Source organism: Dromiciops gliroides, chromosome 4 (genome assembly GCF_019393635.1).
Source record: "Dromiciops gliroides isolate mDroGli1 chromosome 4, mDroGli1.pri, whole genome shotgun sequence".
Classification (NCBI taxonomy): Eukaryota; Metazoa; Chordata; class Mammalia; order Microbiotheria; family Microbiotheriidae; genus Dromiciops; species Dromiciops gliroides.
In genome coordinates, this window is record NC_057864.1 from 190609106 (window position 1) to 190631082 (window position 21977).

General features: G+C 43.2%; 1 protein-coding gene across 1 annotated transcript in view; it reads right to left on the reverse strand.

Annotated features, from left to right (window-relative positions):
• Positions 1-21977, reverse strand: part of EFTUD2 (elongation factor Tu GTP binding domain containing 2) — a 54525-nt gene that overhangs the window by 23540 nt on the left and 9008 nt on the right. The window contains 8 exon segments of the mRNA XM_044003767.1: positions 2426-2592; positions 3380-3462; positions 6762-6852; positions 11413-11448; positions 12313-12378; positions 12868-12943; positions 14734-14812; positions 19942-20107. Of these exon segments, the coding sequence (XP_043859702.1) occupies positions 2426-2592; positions 3380-3462; positions 6762-6852; positions 11413-11448; positions 12313-12378; positions 12868-12943; positions 14734-14812; positions 19942-20107 (764 nt within the window).

Genomic DNA, 21977 nt, shown 5'->3' on the forward strand with positions numbered 1-21977 from the left:
AGGCACACTCTGTTGTAGCCAACCTCCTCTCACCCCAACCCTGTGCACTCCCTTCTGAGGAATGGCCTTCCCCCCTTCCTACCCCATTTTGAACCCCCATGGCTACTTCTCATGTAGATGTATAAAATCCCATTAGACTTTAAGCTCCATGAGAACACGGATAATGGCTACCTAAACTTCTTATCTCCACACCAACAGGGTGCCATACACAGCAGTCACTCCATCAGTGTTTGCTGAATGAATTCCTGTAGAGGAAGCCTCCGGTACCCAGAGGTGGCAAACCTAAGACGTGCTGCTGCCTTTTGGTTCCTCCTCCCACCCACCTCTTGTACACCTGCTGGAATAACTTTCCTAAAGCACAAGTCTAACGTGTCACTCCTTGGCCCCAGAACTGTCAGCAGTGCCTTGTGGCCTCTAGGATAAAACACCAACTTTGCTCAGTGTTTAAAGCCCTTCGTGGTCTGGCCCAGCTGGCCTTTGCTTTCTTCTCCCCTCCCCACATGGAATTCCTGGGCTGGGCACTTGGTCATCTTCTAGGCCTCTTCCCAGGTTATCAGTCTCCTGTATCGGAATCATGGGCCTTCTCCTCACATCCAAGATCAAAATGAGGTCAGCCAGCCAAAAAACACAGGTACTGTGTGCCAGGCCCTGTGCTAATTTCTGGGGACACAAAGAAAAGTCCCTGCCACCCTCAAGGAACTTATATTTCAACAGTGGAGAAAATCTGTACATGAATAGGAATTTATAAGATACATACAGAGTAGATGGAAGGTAACCTTCGACAGGAAGGCTAGTCCAGCAGCTGAGGGAACCCAGAAGGGCCTCTTACCAAAGATGGCACTTGATCTGAGTCTCCAAGGAAGCCAGGGATTCTGAGGGAGCACTCCAGGCATGAGGACGGCCAGCACAGAGGTATGGAGACTGCAGAGTGTGTCATCTCTTTCTGGACTTGTCTCCTGGTGCCCTTAGTTGTGAGTGATTAACCCCTCCTCAAAAAGCCGTGCCCCTTAGGAGGACACTGACTCCCGAGAAGCCAGAGCCTCCTCAGAGTGCTTCTGTGTGCCCTCCATTCAGCCCCTGTTCTCAGTCCCCTAGGGGGGAAAAGCAGCTTTCCCAGCAGATCTAGATGGCTGTTTTATGGCCTCCTCGGTGTAACGATTGGAATGACGCCACTTGCTGGAGACTTACTGTAGAAAAGCTCAGCCATGAAAGGAAGGTCTTTGAGGACAAGACCATGTGTCTTTTCTTTGGTGTCAGGAAGTGACGTTTGCTGGTGGGAGGATGAAGGGGGAGCCGGGCGCTCTGTCTCTTGCTCTTTGCTTTGGACTCTGGTGGAGAGCGGAGCTAGAAATGTGCTCTCCCTTTAATAGATAGATGAATGTAGGCCTTTCCCTCTTTACCAAATTCTTATTCTCCTTAATAAATGCTTAAAAGCCTAACTCTTGCTAAAGCTTATAATTTATTGGCGACCATTCATTAGATATTTTAGACAGACTAGCTAGAATTTTAGCCTTAACATCGGGCTGGCAGAGAGCCCACACCTACCCCATGGAGTGTCATGGTGGTAGCAGGAACAGCAGTGGCTGACACCTCTATAGGCCTGTGAGGTTTGCAAATAGCCCTTTCCACACATGATTTCATCTGAGCCTCTCAACAGTGCCGTGAGCTAGGTGTTATTATTACCCCCACTTTACAGATTAGAAAACAGCTCAGAAAAGTGACCTGACTTGCCCGGGATCACACAACAATTAAGTGCCAGAGGCATACTCCAAACCCAGCTCTTTCTAACTCCAAGTGTGTCTCATATGCCCCTCTATACTACGTAATGCATCACTAGGCCTTCCAAAGCTTTGCTGAGAAATTCCTTCTGGACCTGCTTGGTTTGAAGATCGGCCCACTCACAGTAAAAACAAGGAACAGCCACTCACTGCCACTTACTTAATAAATACTCTATACTGGAAGGTCTGAGGCTGGTTATCCCATTTGGTTGATTAGCACTGACAACAAGGCCAAGTTTGTGGTTCTGTCCTTGTATGGCCACAGCCTATATCCCTAGCCTTGATGTCACTAGAAAAAAATCTCAGAGCACAGACCTCATCAACTGTGAGTGGGTAGCAACATCTTTGTCTATGTCAAACCCACTAACTGTTGTTAAGTCCCGTCAGACTCCGGCCTTCTTTTACCTAGGCCACATTATCCTGACGCTTCCTACCGCCTGTGTGGCCTTGGGAAGTCTCCTCCTCGTGGGCCGCTTCCTCAGCTGAGGTCCCTTCCAGCTCCGGTCTCTGACCCGAAGAAACTCTACTCCTTAAGATCACACCAATCCACCTCCATCCAGCCCTTCCAAACCACAACTTCAGGCCCTAAGGGTTACAATCAGGAACCCGAAAGAAGGAAAGCACAGTCCAAAGGGTTTCCCCCGTACCTGATTAATCCATTGACCTCATCCACAATGTGACGAAGCTTGTAATAGGCATCTGTCGGGGGAAGTTTTAGCTCTAAGATCAGCCGGTCAATCTTGTTGATGCACACAGTGACGGCCAGCCTCTCCTGCACTGCATGCTTGATTAGCCGCTCAGTGTTCAGCATCACCTAAGGAATACCAGATTCATAGAATAGAGAAGCCCCAAAAGCCCCACAGTTTGGCTAAAAAGGGCCTGTCTTTTAACCTGGGTAAAGCAGGAAACAGGCTGGGGACAAGCTCTCTTACTGATTCATGGAACTGGTGAGGCAAGAGCTGTGATTAGCTAGCAAGAAGCACTCTCTGTAAAGACCCATGCAAACCTTAAAGCACTGGAGAATTGCAAGTTTTTGTTACCGTCATTATTACTACTTGAAGTAGGATTATCTGGTTAGGAAACACTAGCTCCCTCTACTGGCCATTTTACCAAGGGCACACAAGTGAGAAAATCTGTAAAGATCAGTATGGCTTTCTAACTACTTGGCATGGGCAGCCCTGTGAAAACCTTGAACTTGTCCACCAAACCATCATATTTTTTCTCAGCAGAGCTTCTAACTCCTACCACTAATTCAATAAAATTATTAATTTAGAACAAATATCTGAAAGCCATTTATACCTGCCCCCCTCCCCTCCAGATTACAATGTTTAGCTCTTCATTTCCTAAATCATGTTGAATTCCACTCTCAGTCCCACCAAGGAAAAGGAGTGATTACACCCTTGTGATTACACTGATACTAAATTTGATTCACTGTCCTTAAATTAGAGCAAAACGGAAAATTCATCACAAAGCTATCTTAAGTTAATCAACACAATTTCTGAATCCTTCTCATTCTTTTGCTCTGGGAATTATTTAGAGCAAATACAAGGGAAGAGGGTTAAGACAATATTGTTCAAGATCTCACAAAAGCAAATGCTTACCCCCTCAGCTGCATCGATGAAAAGTACTACTCCATCAGAGATACGCAAGCCAGCTGTTACCTCGTCAGAAAAATTCACATGTCCTGAAAAAAAGCAAACATGTAGAAAGGGCAACAAGTGGGTACAGGATTAAGTACTGGTAGTCTTACATGTCTGCAATGGCTCAACTGAAAGTACCTGGCCCTCTTCCCTCAGGACAGTAACTGCAATTATTATTATTATTATTTGGAGGCAATTGAGGTTAAGTGACTTGCCGAGGGTCACACAGCTAGTAAGTGTCAAGTGTCTGAGGCCAGATTTGAACTCAGGTCCTCCTGAATCCGGGGCAGGTTATCCATTGTGCCACCTAGCTGCCCCAAGGAACTGCAATTATTGGCAACCTGGAGACCTATAACTAACTCCTCCTTACCCTCCCCCAATAGAAATTCTCATTAACAAGATAAATTGAGTTAATTCTCTTCTACAAAAGGCCTTGTTAGCTAAGAAGGGGTACACATCTGTACCCACTAACATTTTTTAATTTCTTTTTTTTCTGGTGGGGCAATAAGGGTTAAGTGACTTGCCCAGGGTCACACAGCTAGGAAACGTCAAGTGTCTGATGCTGGATTTGAACTCAGGTCCTTCTGAATCCAGGGCCATTGCTTTATCCACTGCAACACCTAGCTGCCCCATTTTTTAATTTCAATAAACATCTTAATTTAAAATTTTGAGTTCCAAATTCTATCCCTCCTTCCTTCCTTCCTCCCCTCCCCCTGAGGCAATAAGCAATCAGATAAAGGTTATACAAGTGCAATTATGTAAAACATTACCATATTAATCATTTCATATGAGAAAACTTGAATAAAAGAGAAAAATTAAAGAGTAAAGTGAAAAATAGCATGCTTCAGTCTGTGTTCAATCAATATCAGTTCTTTTTTTAGAGCACCAACTAACATATTAATACAAATACATTTATTCAACTAGCAGCTAGCAGCTCTGGAAAGCAGAGAACAAAACCCTGTGAAAGGGGGTTAGTGGACAATATGATGTAATTGAAAGTATCCAAGCCTGGGACTCTAGGCCCTGTTCTCCCACTAACTTATTGTTTGATTTTGGGAAAGCCATTGCTCCTCTGGGCCTTGTTTGCCTCCTCTATAGTTTGGGAGTTGGAATAGATCATCTTTCTCTTTTAAAAAATTTTTAATAGAATTAATTTTTTTCCAATTACACGTAAGATGAATTTTAACATTCATTAAAAAAAAATTGAGTTCCAAATTTTCTCCCTCCCTAGAACCATCTTTTATAACAAAGAAGTATTAAAAAGAGGTGGAAAAATAGTTCAGCAAAACTAATCCAGCAACAAAGTCTGAGATTTCATAGAGTGGAATAGATAATTTCTAAGTCCCTTCTCCAGTTCTGACAGCTCGTTTTTCTATAAGAAGCATGTGTTCTTGGCCCAGGAGGTGTCATGGGACAGTTTAGAACTAAGGAGAAAGGAAGAGGGTCCTGAGAAGCATGAGAGCACAGGTGTTCTGGGGGGAGGAGAGGTAGAACTCAGAAGTGGAGAAAGCAGGGGAAGGTTGGGTCCCCCAAAATACCTCAAAAATTCCAATCTAGGGTTACCCTAAATCAAGAGGAAAAACCTATTAGGAAAGTCATGGTTCCTTTCAATCATATGGCACTGAAACATGGGATGCCTGGAACTGGTCAGTCAGGATTAAAGGAGCCATACAAAAAGGCACTTTATTATTATATATCCACTATGTGTAACAATATAGAAGATGAAATAGTAACATGTCATCACAAATAGATGTGATATGTATTACATATTTATTACAACACGTTTGTTATTACATATTACATAATGTATTATCCATTATTCATTCCCAGGCAGGAAGGATTTAAAGTGTGAGGGATGTCCACTGAAACCACTCTCTCCAGTTAGCTGCCAAATCCAATGGCCTTTTCTCAATCCTCATTCTCCTTGACCTCTCTGTGGCCTTGGATACTGCTGATCACTCTCTCCTCCTGGATACCCTCCTTTCTCTAGACTTTGAGAACGCCCCTGTCTCCTGGTTTTCCTCCTATCTCTCTGACTTCCTTCTCTGTTTTTTCTGTCTCTTCTGCTGGAGCCTTCTCCCGATCACACTCCCTGAACTGTAGGTGTCCATCAGGATTCTGTCTGGGCTCTCTTCTCCTCTATCCTACTTCACTTGGTGACCTCATCAGCACCTATGGACTTAATTACCATCTCTGGGTTGCTGATTCTCAAATCTCCTTATCCTGCCCCCAAATTTCTGCTGACCTCCAATCTCACATGCCACTCAGACTGAACTGAATGTCCAGTAAGTAGACATGTTTAACACATGACACCCAAAATGGAATCCATTCTCTTTCCCCCTAAACTCTCCCATCTTCCTACCTTCCCTATATAACACTAACCAGTCGCTCAGTCTCTTAACCTAGGAGTCATCCTGGGTTCCTCACTATCTCTCACTGGACCCCACCCCCAATACACAAAGTGTTGGCAAGGCCTATCGATTTCACCTTTCCAATATCTCTCAAATGCCCCCTTCTCTCCACAGACACTACCAGTACTCCAGGGCAGTCCCCTATCACCTCATGCCTTGATTGCTGCAATAGCTTGCTGTGGTGTCTGCCTGCTTCAAGTCTCTCTCCACTCCAAACCATCCTCCAATCAGCCACCAAAATGATTTTCCTAAAATTCAGGTCTGAACCTGTCACCTCCCTACTCTGCAAACTCCGGTGGCTCCCTATTGCCTCCAAAAGCAAATACAAAATGTTCTGTCTGGCATTCAAAGCCCTTCATAACGGAGCACCCTCTTACCTTTCTAGTCTCCTTATACCTTGCTCCCTGACATGTACTCATTGATCCAGTGACACAGGTCTCCCAGCTGTTCCACGAACGAGGCACTTCACCTCTTGGATTGAGGCATTCTCTTTGGCTGTTCCCCATGCCAGAAATGCTCTCCCTTCTTTGCTCTGACTACTGACCTCACTAGCTTCCTTTAAGTCCCAACTAAAATCCCACCTTCTATAAGAAGCCTTCCCTAACTCCTCTTTAATTCTAGTGCCTTCTCTCTGTAAATTATTTTTTCTCTTCATCCTGTAGATAACTTACTTTGCATATGTTTGTTTGCTCCATTAGATTGTAAGTTCCTTGAGGGCAGGAACTGTTTTCTGCCTCCTCTTTTGTATCCCTAGAACTTAGCACAGTGCCTGGTATGTAGTAGATATTTAATAAAGGTTTACTGATTTGACACCCAAGCATGCGCTGATCTACTCTGGAAACTGAGAGCATGAAGGAAAGCAAGAAGTAGCTCTAATGTTAAAAGGTTAAGGAATGACATATTAGTCATGCCAGCAGACACAGGATACTCACCTGGTGTGTCCATGATATTGAAGAGGTAAGACTTTCCCTTGGTATCTGGCAGGACTACTGTCACTGGAGTACTTTTGATGCCAACACCCCTCTGAAAGGACAAAGTTAGAAGGTGAGATCTAAACATGAGAGGTACTGATCTCGAGTCATTCTGCTCTGGGGGTCTTGCCAAGTGAAGATGAGCTGATGACTCTGTCATCTCCCTGAGAGCCCCCTCTCTCATATACACAGTATGTGATTTTTATCTAAATCCATTCTATTATGATCTTTTTTTCCTGCTACAATCTTTTTTTTGGGGGGGCGGGGCAGTAAGGGTTAAGTGACTTGCCCAGGGTCCCACGGGTAGTAAATGTCAAATGTCTGAGGCTGTATTTGAACTCAGGTGCTCCTGAATATAGGGCCAGTGCTTTATCCACTGCACCACCTAGCTGCCCCCTCTGCTATGGTCTTGATAAATTATTTTTCCCTTTCTTTTAATGAAGTGGAGAGAGAGAGATTCCCTAGCATAAATCTGGAATGGTGAAGAGACAGGGAAGGTAGTATGAAGGCCACGCAAAGCTTATTAGAGAAATCTGGGTCTAGTCTCCCCTAAATCTCTCCAATGGGGTAATAAATGTTTTAATCTACTGTGAGCAACTGGTCCAAAGTGAAAAAAAAAATCAATAGAGCAACTTCAGTAAAAAGTAATTTTATTTAGGGGTAGCTTTTATTTTAGATTTTAAAATCTTGTTCATTTCATTTTAAAATAACAAGGAACATTTAAAAAAGAACAAACAATTGAAAATGAATGAACAGGATCAGACAGGACATATGTTTTCAGAGACATGCACACACGTGTATCCATGCATGTATATTTAGATGCAGAGAGAGGGGCAGCAGAGCACAGTGGATAGACAGCTGCCTCTGATCCTTACCAGCTATGAGACCCTCATTAACCCTTATATGTTTCAGGCTAATCTCTAGGATTTATCTATGAAATCATACCCTTTATAATCTATGATGGTGGAGGGAGCTGCTATACTAGGAATTCTCTATAAGAACAAAAATCAATCAATAAACATTTTTTTTTATTTATTTTTTTTGCGGGGCAATGGGGGTTGTGACTTGCCCAGGATCACACAGTTAGTAAGTGTCAAGTGTCGGAGGCCGGATTTGAACTCAGGAACTCCTGAATCCAGGGCCAGTGCTTTATCCACTGCGCCACCTAGCTGCCCCCTATCAATAAACATTTAATGAGCATGGTTTACGTGCTAGGTACTGTGCTAAGGGCTTGCAGGGGGGTGGGAGGGAAGCACCCAGAAAGACAAAACAAAAATTGCTCCTGCCCTTACAGCCTATGTTCCATGAGGGGAAACCATATGTACACATATAAGTAAATATATACAATCAACTCAAAGTAATTTCAGGGGTAGGGCACTAGCACCTGGGAGGGAATCAGGAGAGGCCTCCTGTAGGAAGTGGTGTTAGGGCTTCAAAAAGCAGAGATGAGGAGGAACCAAACCTGGGCACCAAGTCTGGAAAGGCAGGCTGGAGGCAGACTGAAGAGCTTCAAATGTCAAACAAAAGAGTTTGCATTTTTTCCTAAAGGCAAGAGGTAGCCAATGGAGCTTCTTGAGCAGGGGAGTGACATGGTTAGATGTATGCTTTATAAATGTCACCCTGGCAGCTGTGTAGAAGATGAATTAAGAGAGACTCGGGGCAGCTGGGTGGCACAGTGGATAAAGCACCGGCCCTAGATTCAGGAGGACCTGAGTTCAAATCCAGCCTCAGACACTTGACACTTAACTAGCTGTGTGGCCCTGGGCAAGTCACTTAACCCTCATTGCCTTGCCCTAAAAAAAAAAAAAGAGAAAGACTCAAGTCTAGAAGGCTACTCCAGCAGTCCAGGGGAGAAGAGCTGACAGCCCGAATTAGGGTGACTATGAGTGTTGAGAAGGGCACAGATGTGAGAGATGTGGTGACAGAATGACAGGATGTGACAGGATGTGGAGAGGCCAAACTAGAGCTCAGAAAGTCAGATTAGGCCTAGATCTAGATCTGGGAGTCATCTGCATAGAGAGGATAACTCAACCCATGGGAGATAAAGAGGTCAGGTATATCCAGTTAGTGGCAGGACACAGATGAGGGTAGGTTGGAACACCAAGAAAGAGGAATGTCACACAAAGCTGGAAAGGCAAGAGTATCCAGGTGGAGAAGTGGTCAATAGCACCAAAAGCTACAGAGATGAGAACTGAGAAAAAGCCACTGCATTTGGCAACTAAGAGGTCACTGGTAACTCTGGAGAGAGCAGTTTTAGCTAAGCAGTGAGGCTTAAAGTCAGACTGTAAGTGGTTGTGGAATAGGGGAGAGGAAAGAGACTGGAGGTGGAAAGTGTAGATGGCTGCCTATCAAAGTATAGGAGTCTGGCTATGGAAGGGAGGACAGCTTAGGCCGGGAAGAGGAGGGGAGGATGCTGGGGAGAGTCGAGTGAAAGTTTTCTAAGGATGGAGGAGACCCGAGCACGTTTGTGGGCAGCAAGGAGGGAAGCAGTAGCTAGAGAGAAATGTGATGATAATAACAGTGATCTTCTGGAGACTGGATAACAAATTTGTAGTGGACCCCCGGGAGTCTAGTTGTGTGACTTCTTCCATCATTATTCAGCATCACTGGTCTAAGAAGAAAGGAAGCAGATTAGGTGTAATCAAGAGATGGGTTTGGGCAAGGAATGAGTGGACAGTAGAGTGCAAAGAAGACAATGCAAAGTTTAGTCAGTTAAATACAGGGGTTGGGAAGGGAGGAAAAGGGAAATTAGAGCAGAAATAGCAGATGCGTGGTATATCCATGTTTATTTCTCTACAGAAACATATATGTATTAAGCACACATATGATGAGACAAAAAGAGACTGAGAAAGGGAGAAAGATGGAGAAAGATGCTGCTGGGGTGACAGGAACAGAGAGAAACAAACAAAACTCATGTACTTTAGAGGAAAGGTCCTGGGTTCAAATCCTGGCTCTGTGACCTAGGACAAATCACTTCCCCTTCACTGCCCCAGGCCTGTTTCCTCAACTATAAATGAGACTTGATGACCCCTAAGGTCCTTTCCAGATCTAACTTTACAATTCTGTGTGTGGTACAATAGAAATGGCTCTAAATTTGAAGACATCCAATTCTTCTAACTCCTTTATGACCTGGGTCAAGTCACATTAGTACAACAAGGTCCACCTTTTTTACCTCAGAGACCACGGATTAAGGGCTGACATGTATGGCAGAAGTCACTGAGTTGAACCTCCTCATTTCACAGAGAAAGAAACTGAAGTCTAGAGAGTATGCTTCAGCTGGACAAGTGCCCAAGGTCACATCACTGCTATTAAGGGCATGAGGCAGAATCTGAGCTTGAGTCTTTCAATACTTTATTTTTTCCTTTTCATTCATTAATTCATTTATTTATTTTTGCAGGGCAATGAGGATTAAGTGACTTGCTCAGGGTCACACAGTTAGCAGGTATCAAGTGTCTGAGGCCGGATTTGAACTCAGGTCCTCCTGAATCCAGGGCTGGTGCTCTATCCACTGTGCCATCTAGCTGCCCCCAAGCTTGAGTCTTTCAGACTTCAGGCATACAACTCAATCCATACCATGCTACCTTGTGGAATAAAGCAAAGGCTTGTGATCAGTGTCTTGCAAACTGTAAGGCACCAGGGAAATGTGAGCTACTGTATGTGTATGTGCATACAAACACGTTATTTCTATGAACTGTTCACTTATTAAGGGAGAAAGGGGAGGAGGAGAAAAGAAAACATGGATGACAGAGACAAATATATGCCCCATAGACTCACATGTCCCAAAAGCTTTACACATAAGGAGAAGTGGCAGCACAGTCAGGTAAGGGGAGAGGGGCTAGATTTAGAGCTTCAAAGCCTGGGCTCAAGTCCTTGTGCTGAGATTTTGGGAAAAATCACTTAAACCTCTCAGAACCCATCTCCTCATTTTTTCTTTCTTTTTTTTTTTTTGTGGGGCAATGAGGGTTAAGTGACTTGCCCAGGATCACACAGCTAATAAGTGTCAAATGTCCGAGGATGGATTTGAACTCGGGTCCTCCTGAATCTAGGGCTGGTGCTTTATCCACTTTGCCACCTAGCTGCCCCTAATCTCATTTTTTCAAATGAGGATAACCCCACTTAGGCTATTAACCTTACCAGGCTATTATTAGGAGTGAATTAAACAAATACAATAAAGTATTGTTATTATATCTTGCTACAAAAATGTAAGCTATCATCTAACAATGAACAGATTTCTATATGCTACATACATATGATTATACCCTTTTTGCAGAGTAACATCTTCATCTTCTATGCTTTAAATGCACCACTAATTTTAGAGCTGTGCTGAATTTCTGCAACTCTAGGCACAAACTGAGATGTCATCTCTTGCTGCTGGCTCTATGGGCCATATCAAATTCAATCAGAGACTGTTTGTTTTAAAATATGACTCCCCACTCCACCCTAAACTGTGAATTATGGTGTCACAAGGAGGCTAGGATCCCCAGACATGAAGAGGTGTCAGAAGTCACTCCACAGTGTTGTCATTTGTCCTCACCCCTTATTGATCTGACAGCTGGTGGATTTGGCCAAGTGTTACAAGGGAATAGGAGCTGGTCTCCCTAGACACACTTACCTCTTGCTCAGTGAACAGGATGTCGGTGTAGCAGAGCTGAAAAATAAAGGGTGCTCATTTTTATCACTATCCAGATTCAGATTCCTTGTCCTAAACAAACAACATCCGAACCCTCATAGTACTGTAAGCAAGAAAAAGAACTGAGAGTGCAGGAGCCCCTACAGTTAAAAGTAGGCATTTAGGATGGCGATCATCCAACTGGAGACAGTCACTAAACGTGTGAATAAAGTATTTGCAATTGGGGAGGAGTACACTAGAGAATAAGGAGTAAAACCTGGTGCAACCAGCCGGATAAAATCACTCAAACCCCTATGGGGCTCTTAGTGGGTGAAGGAAGCAGGACAGTCTTCTCGGAGACTCTGCATGTCAGAACAGTTAACTGGTACTTCCTGAATTTAACTGCTAACAGGTTCCTTGTCATTTACTTTCCCTTCTTCCCCACCAGCCAGTGCCTCCCCAGCTCTCCAGGACAGCACCCAAGAAGGCCTGATATTAAATATTTTCAAAAATTCTTTCCTGCCAGCATTTACTGAAGTGAGACTTCTAGCTACTGATGCCCTCATTCAGAGGTATTTATATTTATAGTAGAAACAAGACCCAAATGTGTATTTGTCAACTAGCTACTAATAAAAAGGGATAAAGTGCATAACTCCAGATATATTAGGGTAGAAGATATACCCCAGGGTGAGATCAGACTGGCAAGACTTGGCAGGTGAAGATTCTCTATACTCAAATTAGAGTTCACACCACCTTCTCAAAGACCATCAGCAGAACCAACAACTACAAAGCAGCATCTGGTAGTTTCCATCTATTTCTAAAGTAAAAGGGGGGTGGGGAAAGAGATGATAGAGCGAACACCATGATTCAACCTGAGTCATCCACAATGGTAGCTCTACTTACATCTTGGTCGTAGCGCTTTCTGATTTCCGGGTGAGTCTGCTCTATTAAACAATCTACAAAACAAGTCTTCAAGGGAAAAGAAAATGAATTCTGTCAACTACACTGGGAAAGGTATAACATCAGATTACTCTTTTTTTTTTTTAAAAACCCAACATAATGAGGGAAAGGGGAAGAGAAGTGATAGGAGAAGAAAAGGCAGTACTGAGAGAGAGAGAACAGTATTAACACTGGGGCCAGAGGTTAATTTCCAAATGAAATAAGATGAATTGTCTCTCAGACAGGTATCCCTTAGGAAATGAAAACTCATAAAAATGAGAGTAAGGTTGCAAGTCAGCTAAAAGCTCAATCTCTTTTCTTCTCTCAAGCTGCAGACACAAGGCACAAGTGACTGATAAACAGGCCCTGCTGTGAGACAAGAAAGCTGGCCATTCACAGTAAGATTTCATACCAAGAACAGGCTTAACACCCCACTCCAATCCATTCAATTTTCAGGGATAAACAATTAATGAAAAGAAAGAGAAAACCAGTTCCATTGCTGTTGGAGGCCTTCCTTACTTTGCCATGGTGGAGATGGCCACAAAGGGTCACATTTCTGATGAGCTCTGAGTTGTCCATCAAGTCTGCCAAGAAACTGGAAAGAAAGAAGAGTTGGTTTTAAATGACCTCAAGCAGGAGAGCTATGCTTCTTGAATTATTTGAGAAACCCCAAACACCCAATATTATGCAGATTTCAATTTCATAACATTTGGAAAAGGGTCCTGAAGCAAAATAGGATTTTCTACTTGTGACTTCAGCAATCTGAAAGCCTGTGAAAATGAAAACACAAGCAATACCCCTAAATCTATACAGATACTACGGCACTTGGGATGGAATGCATGAGTAAAGTCACTTAAACAGCAGGACTACATCTGGAAATGCATACCTTGGAAATGGCCAGATATTATGTACAGTAGTATGCTTTTTATACATAGTATATATTACATCTATTACTATATATAATATATGGCATATATTATATCTATTACCATATATTATATGGCATGTATTACTATATATTCCATAAAGTAACTATACGCAATTGTTTTCCTGTTTTTCCTTTTTGAAACACACTAACATGAATATATATCCAAATGAATGCTGCCAACTTCAAAGCAGACAGCTTAGGAAGCTATAGTTATTCTAAATGAAATCTTCTTTGGAACTTGTCATTTGGAATTACCATCTGACCTAGGTTACAAGCTGCACAAGAAAACTGATCTCTTTGCTTCATAATTATAATTTGTTCATGAACTAGAATGGTGTAAGGCAGTCTGATCACCAGCCTACGCTCCAGATGTCTGACCCTAGGATTGGTCAGTGGAGGGAACATCTAGCGATTAAACGCACTCCACCAGTATGGAAGGACAATCATGCAACATATGGCCTTATCTAGGGCCACAAAATCAGCACAGGTCAGAGGAAGGACCTGAACCTGTGTCTTGCAGACACTGGCTCTCTAACCAATGTATCACACTGTAGCTGTAGGTGTCTTTTGGCTATTTTCAAAAGTTAAATCCACCCTACAAGGATGAAGATGTGCCATCACTGAGGTAGGATACAGGAAAACCACAAGACAATCCAAAGTGAATGTTGCTCCAAAGGACAGACAGGAGAAGGCACCTCCCCCCAACTCCTTTGTAGAGGTTGAAGGTCCATGGATGTAGAACATTGCCTGTCTTCCTTCCTTCCTTGCTTTGTGTTTTAATCAGTCTTGCTGATTTTTTTTTGCTGATTTTTTCCCTTTTTCTTTAAAAAAAAAATATCTTTTGTAATATGGGATGTTTCTCTGCAAAGGAGAAATTGAGGGTACATAAAACACATCAATAGAAATTTGTTCTTTAAAAAAAGTGACATGGTTTTTTAAGGCAACTCCAAAGGAGAAGATCTAAAAATGTTTGAGCAATGAGAATATCAGTGCAATGCAAGTATAGCCTAAAGTACATTTCACAGAGAAAGTATATTCAAAAGCAGCACGTAATCTAAAGTCAGGCCCAATGTTTCTGAACATATTTCTATCAGCTGGTACTGTTTCCATTCCAAGTAGAGGGTGAATATGTTTGAAAAATGTTTATTTGCCTTATCAATCAAAAATAAGGTTGTTGCTGGGATCCTGACAATCATGTTGTTTAAAACAACATCAAAAATTAATAGCATTTCATTCTGTTCCAAAAGGTCACTTACACTACTATACTGAAGACATGAGAACTGCAGATCAACCAGCACACACTTAGCCAAAGTCAGATTTCCTAGCAGACGCCCAAACTGACCTTTGGTTAGAAGAAATTTTGCTTCCACAATCCACCTACATACCACCCTCCTATCTTGAAAAGAGACTATTTTCCAAGCTGTTTCAGTAGAGGAGGTAAAAACTTTGCAACTTACTCCATCTCATACACAGTGACAGGTAATGTCTGCTCCATCAGAGAGAATTTCTTGGTTTTTACAGGTTTAATAATTGGCTCTATGGAAGAGATATAACAAATATGGCTCATGGTCAGGCAAGAATCAATGTACACATGTCCATTCCTATTGTGAGTTAATAATAATAGCTAACATTTATTTGGTGTTTACTATGTGCCTGGTCCTCATAATAACCCTTGGGAGGTAGGTGCTATTATTAATCCCATTTTATATCTGAGGCAAATGAGATAAGGGACTTACCCAGGGTCACATAGCTAATAAGTGTCTGAGGCTGGATTTGAACTCAGGTTTTCCTGATTCCAAGCTAAGCACTCTATCCACTGCACCACCAACACCAATATATTTTATCTTTAAGAGTAGGGATGGGGAGGGGGGCGTAGCTAGGTGGCACAGTGGATAAAGCACCAGCCCTGGATTTAGGAGTACCTGAGTTCAAATCCGGCCTCAGACATTTGACACTTACTATCTGTGTGACCCTGGGGAAGTCACTTAACCCCCACTGCCCCACCAAAAACAAAACAAACAAAACAAACAAAGAGTAGGGATGGGGTCCATGAACATTTTTTCTTTCTTTCTTTCTTTTTTTTAGTGGGGCAATGAGGGTTAAGTGACTTGCCCAAGGTCAAAGAGCTAGTAAGTGTCAAGTGTCTGAGGCCAGATTTGAACTCAGGTCCTCCTGAATCCAGGGCCGGTGCTCTATCCACTGTGCCACCTAGCTGACCCCCCCATGAACATTAAAAAAATATATATTTTGATAACTCTATTTCACTATAATTGGTTTCCTCTCTAATTCTATTATTTTATCTTAAGCATTTAAAAACTTTATTCTACAGAGGGGTCCCTAGGCTTGACCAGACTGCTGCCAGAGGGGTCCCTGACACAATGAAGGTCAAAAAGTGGCACACCCCTGCTCTAGAGAATCATTCCCACGGAGGAGCAATGCAGTCACAACAGGAAGAGCAGAGGGTCACCTTGCCTTTTGGGCTGTTCAGACTTGTAATTTCATAAGGGCGGGAGCCTCTGGGTAAGGTACACCCCCCCACCAGCAGAGGCAGATGCACACCTGCTCTGTAACACCCCATCTGAGAGGTGAAGGACTTGCCTGGGGTCACACAGACAATCAGTGTCAGACATAAGACTCAAATCTATATCTTCCCCCTGGCTCTAAGGCCAACTCTTTTTTTTTTTTTTTGAGTGAGGCAATTGGGGTTAAATGACTTGCCCAGGGTCACACAGCTAGTAAGTGTCAAGTGCCTGAGACAGGATTTGAACTCAGGTCCTCCTGACTCCAGGGCCGGTGCTCTATCCACTGTGCCACCTAGCGGCCCCTAAGGCCAACTCTTTAAGCATGACCTTACCCTGCTCTACTCGATTCAATAAACGTTTAGGGAGCAGCTACTACTACTTCCAAGGCACCATACAAAGTAAATAAAGAATAGTCGCTGAAACTCAGAGAGCACACAATGTTGTAGGAGAGAGAAGACTAATACACAGAGAATTTACTCTAAATCGTGATGTTCTTTAGAATGGGATAAGTGAACAGGATTGTACAATTAATCAATGATCTAAGGATGGAGAGACCACACAAATGGCTATTTAGAAAAAGAGAAAGAGGACACAGGAACCAAGTCTTGATTTCAGTCAACTGATGAGGAGAGATGGGAGAGAAGAGAAAAGGCCACCCCTGATGAGGGGTGGATGCAGGGAAGCTGGACAGGAAATTCTGGCTAAGAGGGAATTTCAGAGTCTATGATTTTGGGACTTCCAAGCAATATGTAGTCAAAGAAATAGCCATCCTGGGAGATGACTGGAGTAGAATATAGTCAGATGTTATAGGAGCTGACGCCAAGGAATTATGACATTGATGTAGATTGTGAGATTGTCACTACTTCTAAGTGTTCCTGCTTAGAGGAGAGTAACAAAAGTAGAAAAAGTAACAGAAAGCAGAAAAAGTTAAAGGAATTGGGTTTCTTTGGGTCCCAGTAACTTTTGTTTTTGTTTTTTTGCAGGGCAATGGGGGTTAAGTGACTTGTCCAGGGTCACACAGCTAGTAAGTGTCAAGTGTCTGAGGCCAGATTTGAACTCAGGTCCTCCTGAATCCAGGGCCGGTGCTCTATCCACTTTGCCACCTAGCTGCCCTGGGGTTTCTTTGACCTGGACAAGAAAAGGCTAAGGGGAAGACTCTCAACAACTGTCTTTGAGGACATAAAAATTATGGATCCTTAAGGATGTAGACAATGGAGGGAGAGCGACATGATGGATAGAGCCAGCTTCAAAGTTTGCCTTGAAAACAGAGTATTCATCTCCTTAGTATCAATCAGGTCGGACAAAGAAAACCTCCCTGGCTCTTCGGACCCCCCCACCTCATCCTCTCTGCTCTCCTAAAGAGAGCTGGCTAACACTGCCCCTTTTCCAAGCAAACAATCTGATTAAACAATAATACAAAATCCCATTGCCCAGCCAAACTTCGGTGAGTAATACCACTTAATTTTAATTATTTACTTAATTCGCAAGTGCCCTCAGCACACATGTTCTTGGTGGCAAATACATTAACTTATATTTATTGACATGTGGCTTCAGTCGGTTAATAAGCATTTATTAAGGACTTACTGTGTGTCAGGCACTGGGCTAAACACTGGGATACAGACAAAGGTAGAAGACAGGCCCTGCTCTCAAGGAGCTCATAGTCCGATGCGGGAGACAACATGCACAGAGTGGTGTGCAAACAAGCTATGGACAGCATCAACTGGAGGTAATCAAGAGAGGGAAGGCACTAGCATTAAAGGGCAAGGTGGTGGGTGGTGGGGGTCGGGGGAAGGCAGCTAGGTGGCGCAGTGGATAGAACACCGGCCCTGGATTCAGGAGGACCTGAGTTCAAATCTGACCTCAGACACTTACTAGCTGTGTGACCCTGGGCAAGTCACTTAACCCCAATTGCCCCTCCAAAAACCAAACCAAAACAAAAAGGGCAATGGGAAAATCTTCCTGTAGAAGGTGGGATTTTAGGAGGGAAGCCAGAAGGCAGAGATGAGGAGGGGAGAGCATTTCAGGCATGAGAGCCAAATGAAAATGCCCAGTGTTGGGAAGAGTGTCTGGTTGGGGGGTGTAAGAGAATCAGTTGGTTAAGAATGCCACATAGAGAATTTTATATTTGATCCTAGAAGTGACAAGGAGCCACTGAGTAGGGAGGTAACATGGTAAAAGCTGAGCTTTAGGAAGATCAGTTTGATCAGGGGAGGATGGAATTGATTGGGAAGAGGCTTGTGGCAGAGAGACCAACCAAGAGGCTATAGCAACAGTCCAGACTCAAAGTAATGAAGGCCTCCACCAGGTTGGTGGCAATGTCAGAGGACAGAAGGGGGGATGTATGAGATGTTACAACAGATCTTGGCAACCCATTAGATATGGGAAGTGAGAGAGAGAGAAAAGAGTTGAGGAAGACATCTAGGTTATAAGCCTTAGTGACTAGGAGAGAATGGTGGTGCTCTCAACAGTAAATAGAGAAGTTCAAAAGAAGGGAAGGTTTGGGGAAAAGATAATGAGTTCAGTTTTGGAGACGCAGAGTATATGTCTATGGTACACGGTGTTCAAGATGTCCAATAGGCAGATGGAGATGCAAGGCTAGAGGTCAGCAGAGATTAGGGCTAGAGAAGTATATCTGATAATCGTCAGCATAGAGATGACAAGTGAATCCATGGGAGCTGATGAGATCACCAAGTGAAACAGTATAGAGGGAAAAGAGAAGAGGGCCCAGGATAGAACCCGACGGGAAACCCACAGTTAGCAAATACGATCTGGATGAAGATACAACAGAGGAGACTGAGAAGGAGCAGTCAAATAGGCAGGAGGAAAAGCAAGAGAGACGTGTATTCCAAAAAGTTAGTGAGAAGACACGATAGTGTCAAAGGCTGTAGAGAGGTCAAGAAGAATGATGATTAAGACAAGGTCAGTGTAGAGGAGGTAGAGCCAAAATAGTAAAGTAGAGGGAGCATTCCAGCTAAACTCTTCCAACATTCCCCTCCAAACAACTTTAAAATAATGGGTCAAATTGAATTCTGCAACAGCTGAGTCAACAGAAGGTCAGGACGAGACATTTTTCTAGCTCAAGACCACCATAGGAGGTCAAAAGGAGATGTCTGTGCCACTGAGGAGGGGGCTGGTCCAGAGTACATGCAGCAGCAGCAGCAGCAGCAGCAGCTCTGAGAGTTCTCAGTCTAAGAAGGGGATTAGACAGCTGGTCAGAAAGAGATTACGGGGGCTCCTGTGCTAGCACTGGATGCGGGACCAGTTGCTCTTTGTCAGCTCCATTGCTTATTATTACTCAGTTCTGGAAAAATGCTTGCAATTGTAAGGAAGCAGAGGCCTTGGTGGCTACATGGGAGCACAGGAGCCCTGCCTGGGGAAGATTTAGAGTGCAGAGCAGGGAAGCAGTGAGCGCATCTCCTTGGAAGCACCCAAAACTCGAATACTGCCCCCCCCCCCAGCACTAGCTGTGAAAAAACAGGGGCAAAAGAGCCCAAAGCTTGGGGCAGCGTCTACCCTCTTTCCCTCCTCGGTGAGCAGAGTCCAACTTTAACATAGAGTGCAAAATCAAGAAATAAACTGGGGGGCAGAGGGGGGCGGCTAGGTGGCGCAGTGGATAAAGCACCAGCCCTGGATTCAGGAGTTCCTGAGTTCAAATCTGGTCTCAGACACTTAACACTTACTAGCTGTGTGACCCTGGGCAAGTCACTTAACCCCCATTGCCCCACAAAAAAAAAAAAAAAAGAAACTGGGAAAAAATGAGCAAATAACCAAAAGAACCTGACCATAAAAAGAGAAAAGGTCACTGGATTTGGACAATAGTAACTTTGGAAAGTAGTTTTAGTTGAACGCTAAGGTTGCAAGCCAAACTACAGAGAGTTAAGAGGTGACAGGAAAGGAAATGGAAACATTTAATTCTAACAAAACTTAGCTGAGACAGGTACTGGTGGTATTATTACCCCCATTTTATAATAAGAAAGGTAAGGTTCAGAGAGTTTATGTGAGTAAGCTACTAAGTGTTGGGAGTGGGGGGTGGGGAAGGAGGTTCCTGAACCCAGGTCCCTCTAACGCCAAGTCCAGGATTCTTAGCTCTAAAGGAAGCTGCCTCCGTAAGCCAGGACTTAGTCTAGGACCACAATGACTTACCTGTGAGAGGCTGAGTGTCTTCTTCCTGCACGATTGTCTCCACCTCAGGTCCATAGACCTCCTCTGCCGTGGGGTAGTATTTCTTGTCCTCATGCAACACCACCTCCATCCCAGGGTGATCATCATCATGGTCTCCTATGTCATCGTCATCGTCATCATCATCCATCTGCAGATGAAAGAGGGAATGAGACTATGAATAGCCAGCACTTTTTTTCTTCAGTAAGAGAATAAACGAGAGAAGTAAGTTAAAAAGCACTGATCTCATCATTCACTTTACTGGGTGGCTAGAGAAGAAGGGTCCTAATCAAGCCAGTGTGGCAGTGTCACATGCCGTGTAACCCACTGTCTGTTCTTTGCATCCCACATGGCTTCTCCTGTCGCAGGGCCTTTGCCCTGCCTGGGTCCCCATGCTTGGAGTGTTATTGCTCCTTACCTCTGTCTCTTAGTTTCTCTACTTTTCTTCAAGACTCAGTTCAAATCTTGACTTCTACCAAAGGTCTTTGTGGTTCTAAGCTGCTAGCGCCTTCCTCTCTGCATGTATCTTGTACATACCTATTTTCATGTTTGTCTCCCCTATTAGAATGTGAGCTCCTTGAGGGCAGAAACTGGTTTTTGCCTTTCTTTGTATGCCCAGTGTTTAAAATAGTCTCTGGCTCATAATAAGTGCTTAATAAAGCCGACTTTCCTTTTTTTTTTGGGGGGGGGGTGGGGGGGGTAAGGCAATTGGGATTAAGTGACTTGCCCAGGGTCACACAGCTAGTAAGAGTTAAGTGTCTGAGTCTGGATTTGAACTCGGGTACTTCTGAATCCAGGACCAGTGCTTTATCCACTGTGCCACCTAGCTGCCCCTTGACTTTCCTTTTTTTAAAATTAATTTTTATTTTTATTCTGCATTTAACAAATAGAAAATGAGAATGGGCATCTGAATATTTTACACACACACATATTTGTTGTTGTTCAGTCATTTCAGTTGTATCCAACTCTTCATGACTCCATTTGGGGTTTTCTTGGCAAAGACACTGGAGTGATTTGCCATTCATTTCCTTCTCCAATCCATTTTACAGATGAGGAAACTGAGGCAAACAGGGTTAAATGACTTGCCCAGGGTCATACAGCTAGTAAATGTCTGAGACCACATTTGAACTCAGGAAGAGAAGTCTTCCTAATTCTGAGCCCAATGCCCTACTCACTGTGCCCCCTAGCTGCCCACACATAAATATATGTGTGTATATAAAGAGGGAGAAAAGAAAAAAAGGATTGCACCTGAAACTATAGCTATTATGTATAGCTTGCTTTTCTTTTTAAGCATATAATATGATCAACCTGTAGCTTTCAAAAGTGTCCTACTTGTTGGGCCTTCTTTTTGCTCCATTAAAAAAAAAAAGATGCCTCAATGACCCTCTTTTTCTCCCTTTGCTATTTTCCCCATATCCCTCCCTCTCACAGGAAAAAAATAAAAGTAAAAACAAAAACAAACATCTTGTAACAAATGCACATAGTTAAGCAAAAATAAATTTGCACTAGCTGGGCAGGACTGATTTTGACTTAAAGTCAAGAAGAGACAAACCTTATAAGTCATTTAATCTAATCAGCCACTCAATAGAGGAACTCCCTCTATAACATTCAGTAAGTTGCCTACTCTTGTACACTATGCTTAATGTTGGAGATAAAAAGGCAAAAATAACCAGCTGTTGACTTCAAGGAATTTATCTTCTATCAAGCGTACCCCCAAACCTGTATACAGAGAAGTAAATACCAAATATGTATACAATAAATAGAAAGTGATCTGGGGGAATGCACTAACACCTGGAAAAACTGTCACTTCAGCTGAGTATGGAAAGGGAGTAATAAGTTTCAAGAAGAAAACATTCTGGATAAATGGTTATCCAGCCTCTACTTGAATATTTCCAATGGGAGGCCATCTAGTTCACTACATTAGGCAGTGAATTCTATTCCTGAATACCCCTAACTGTTAGAAAATTCATCCTTATAATGGAGTGAAATCTACATGGGGAAAATAGCAGTTTGGATATTTC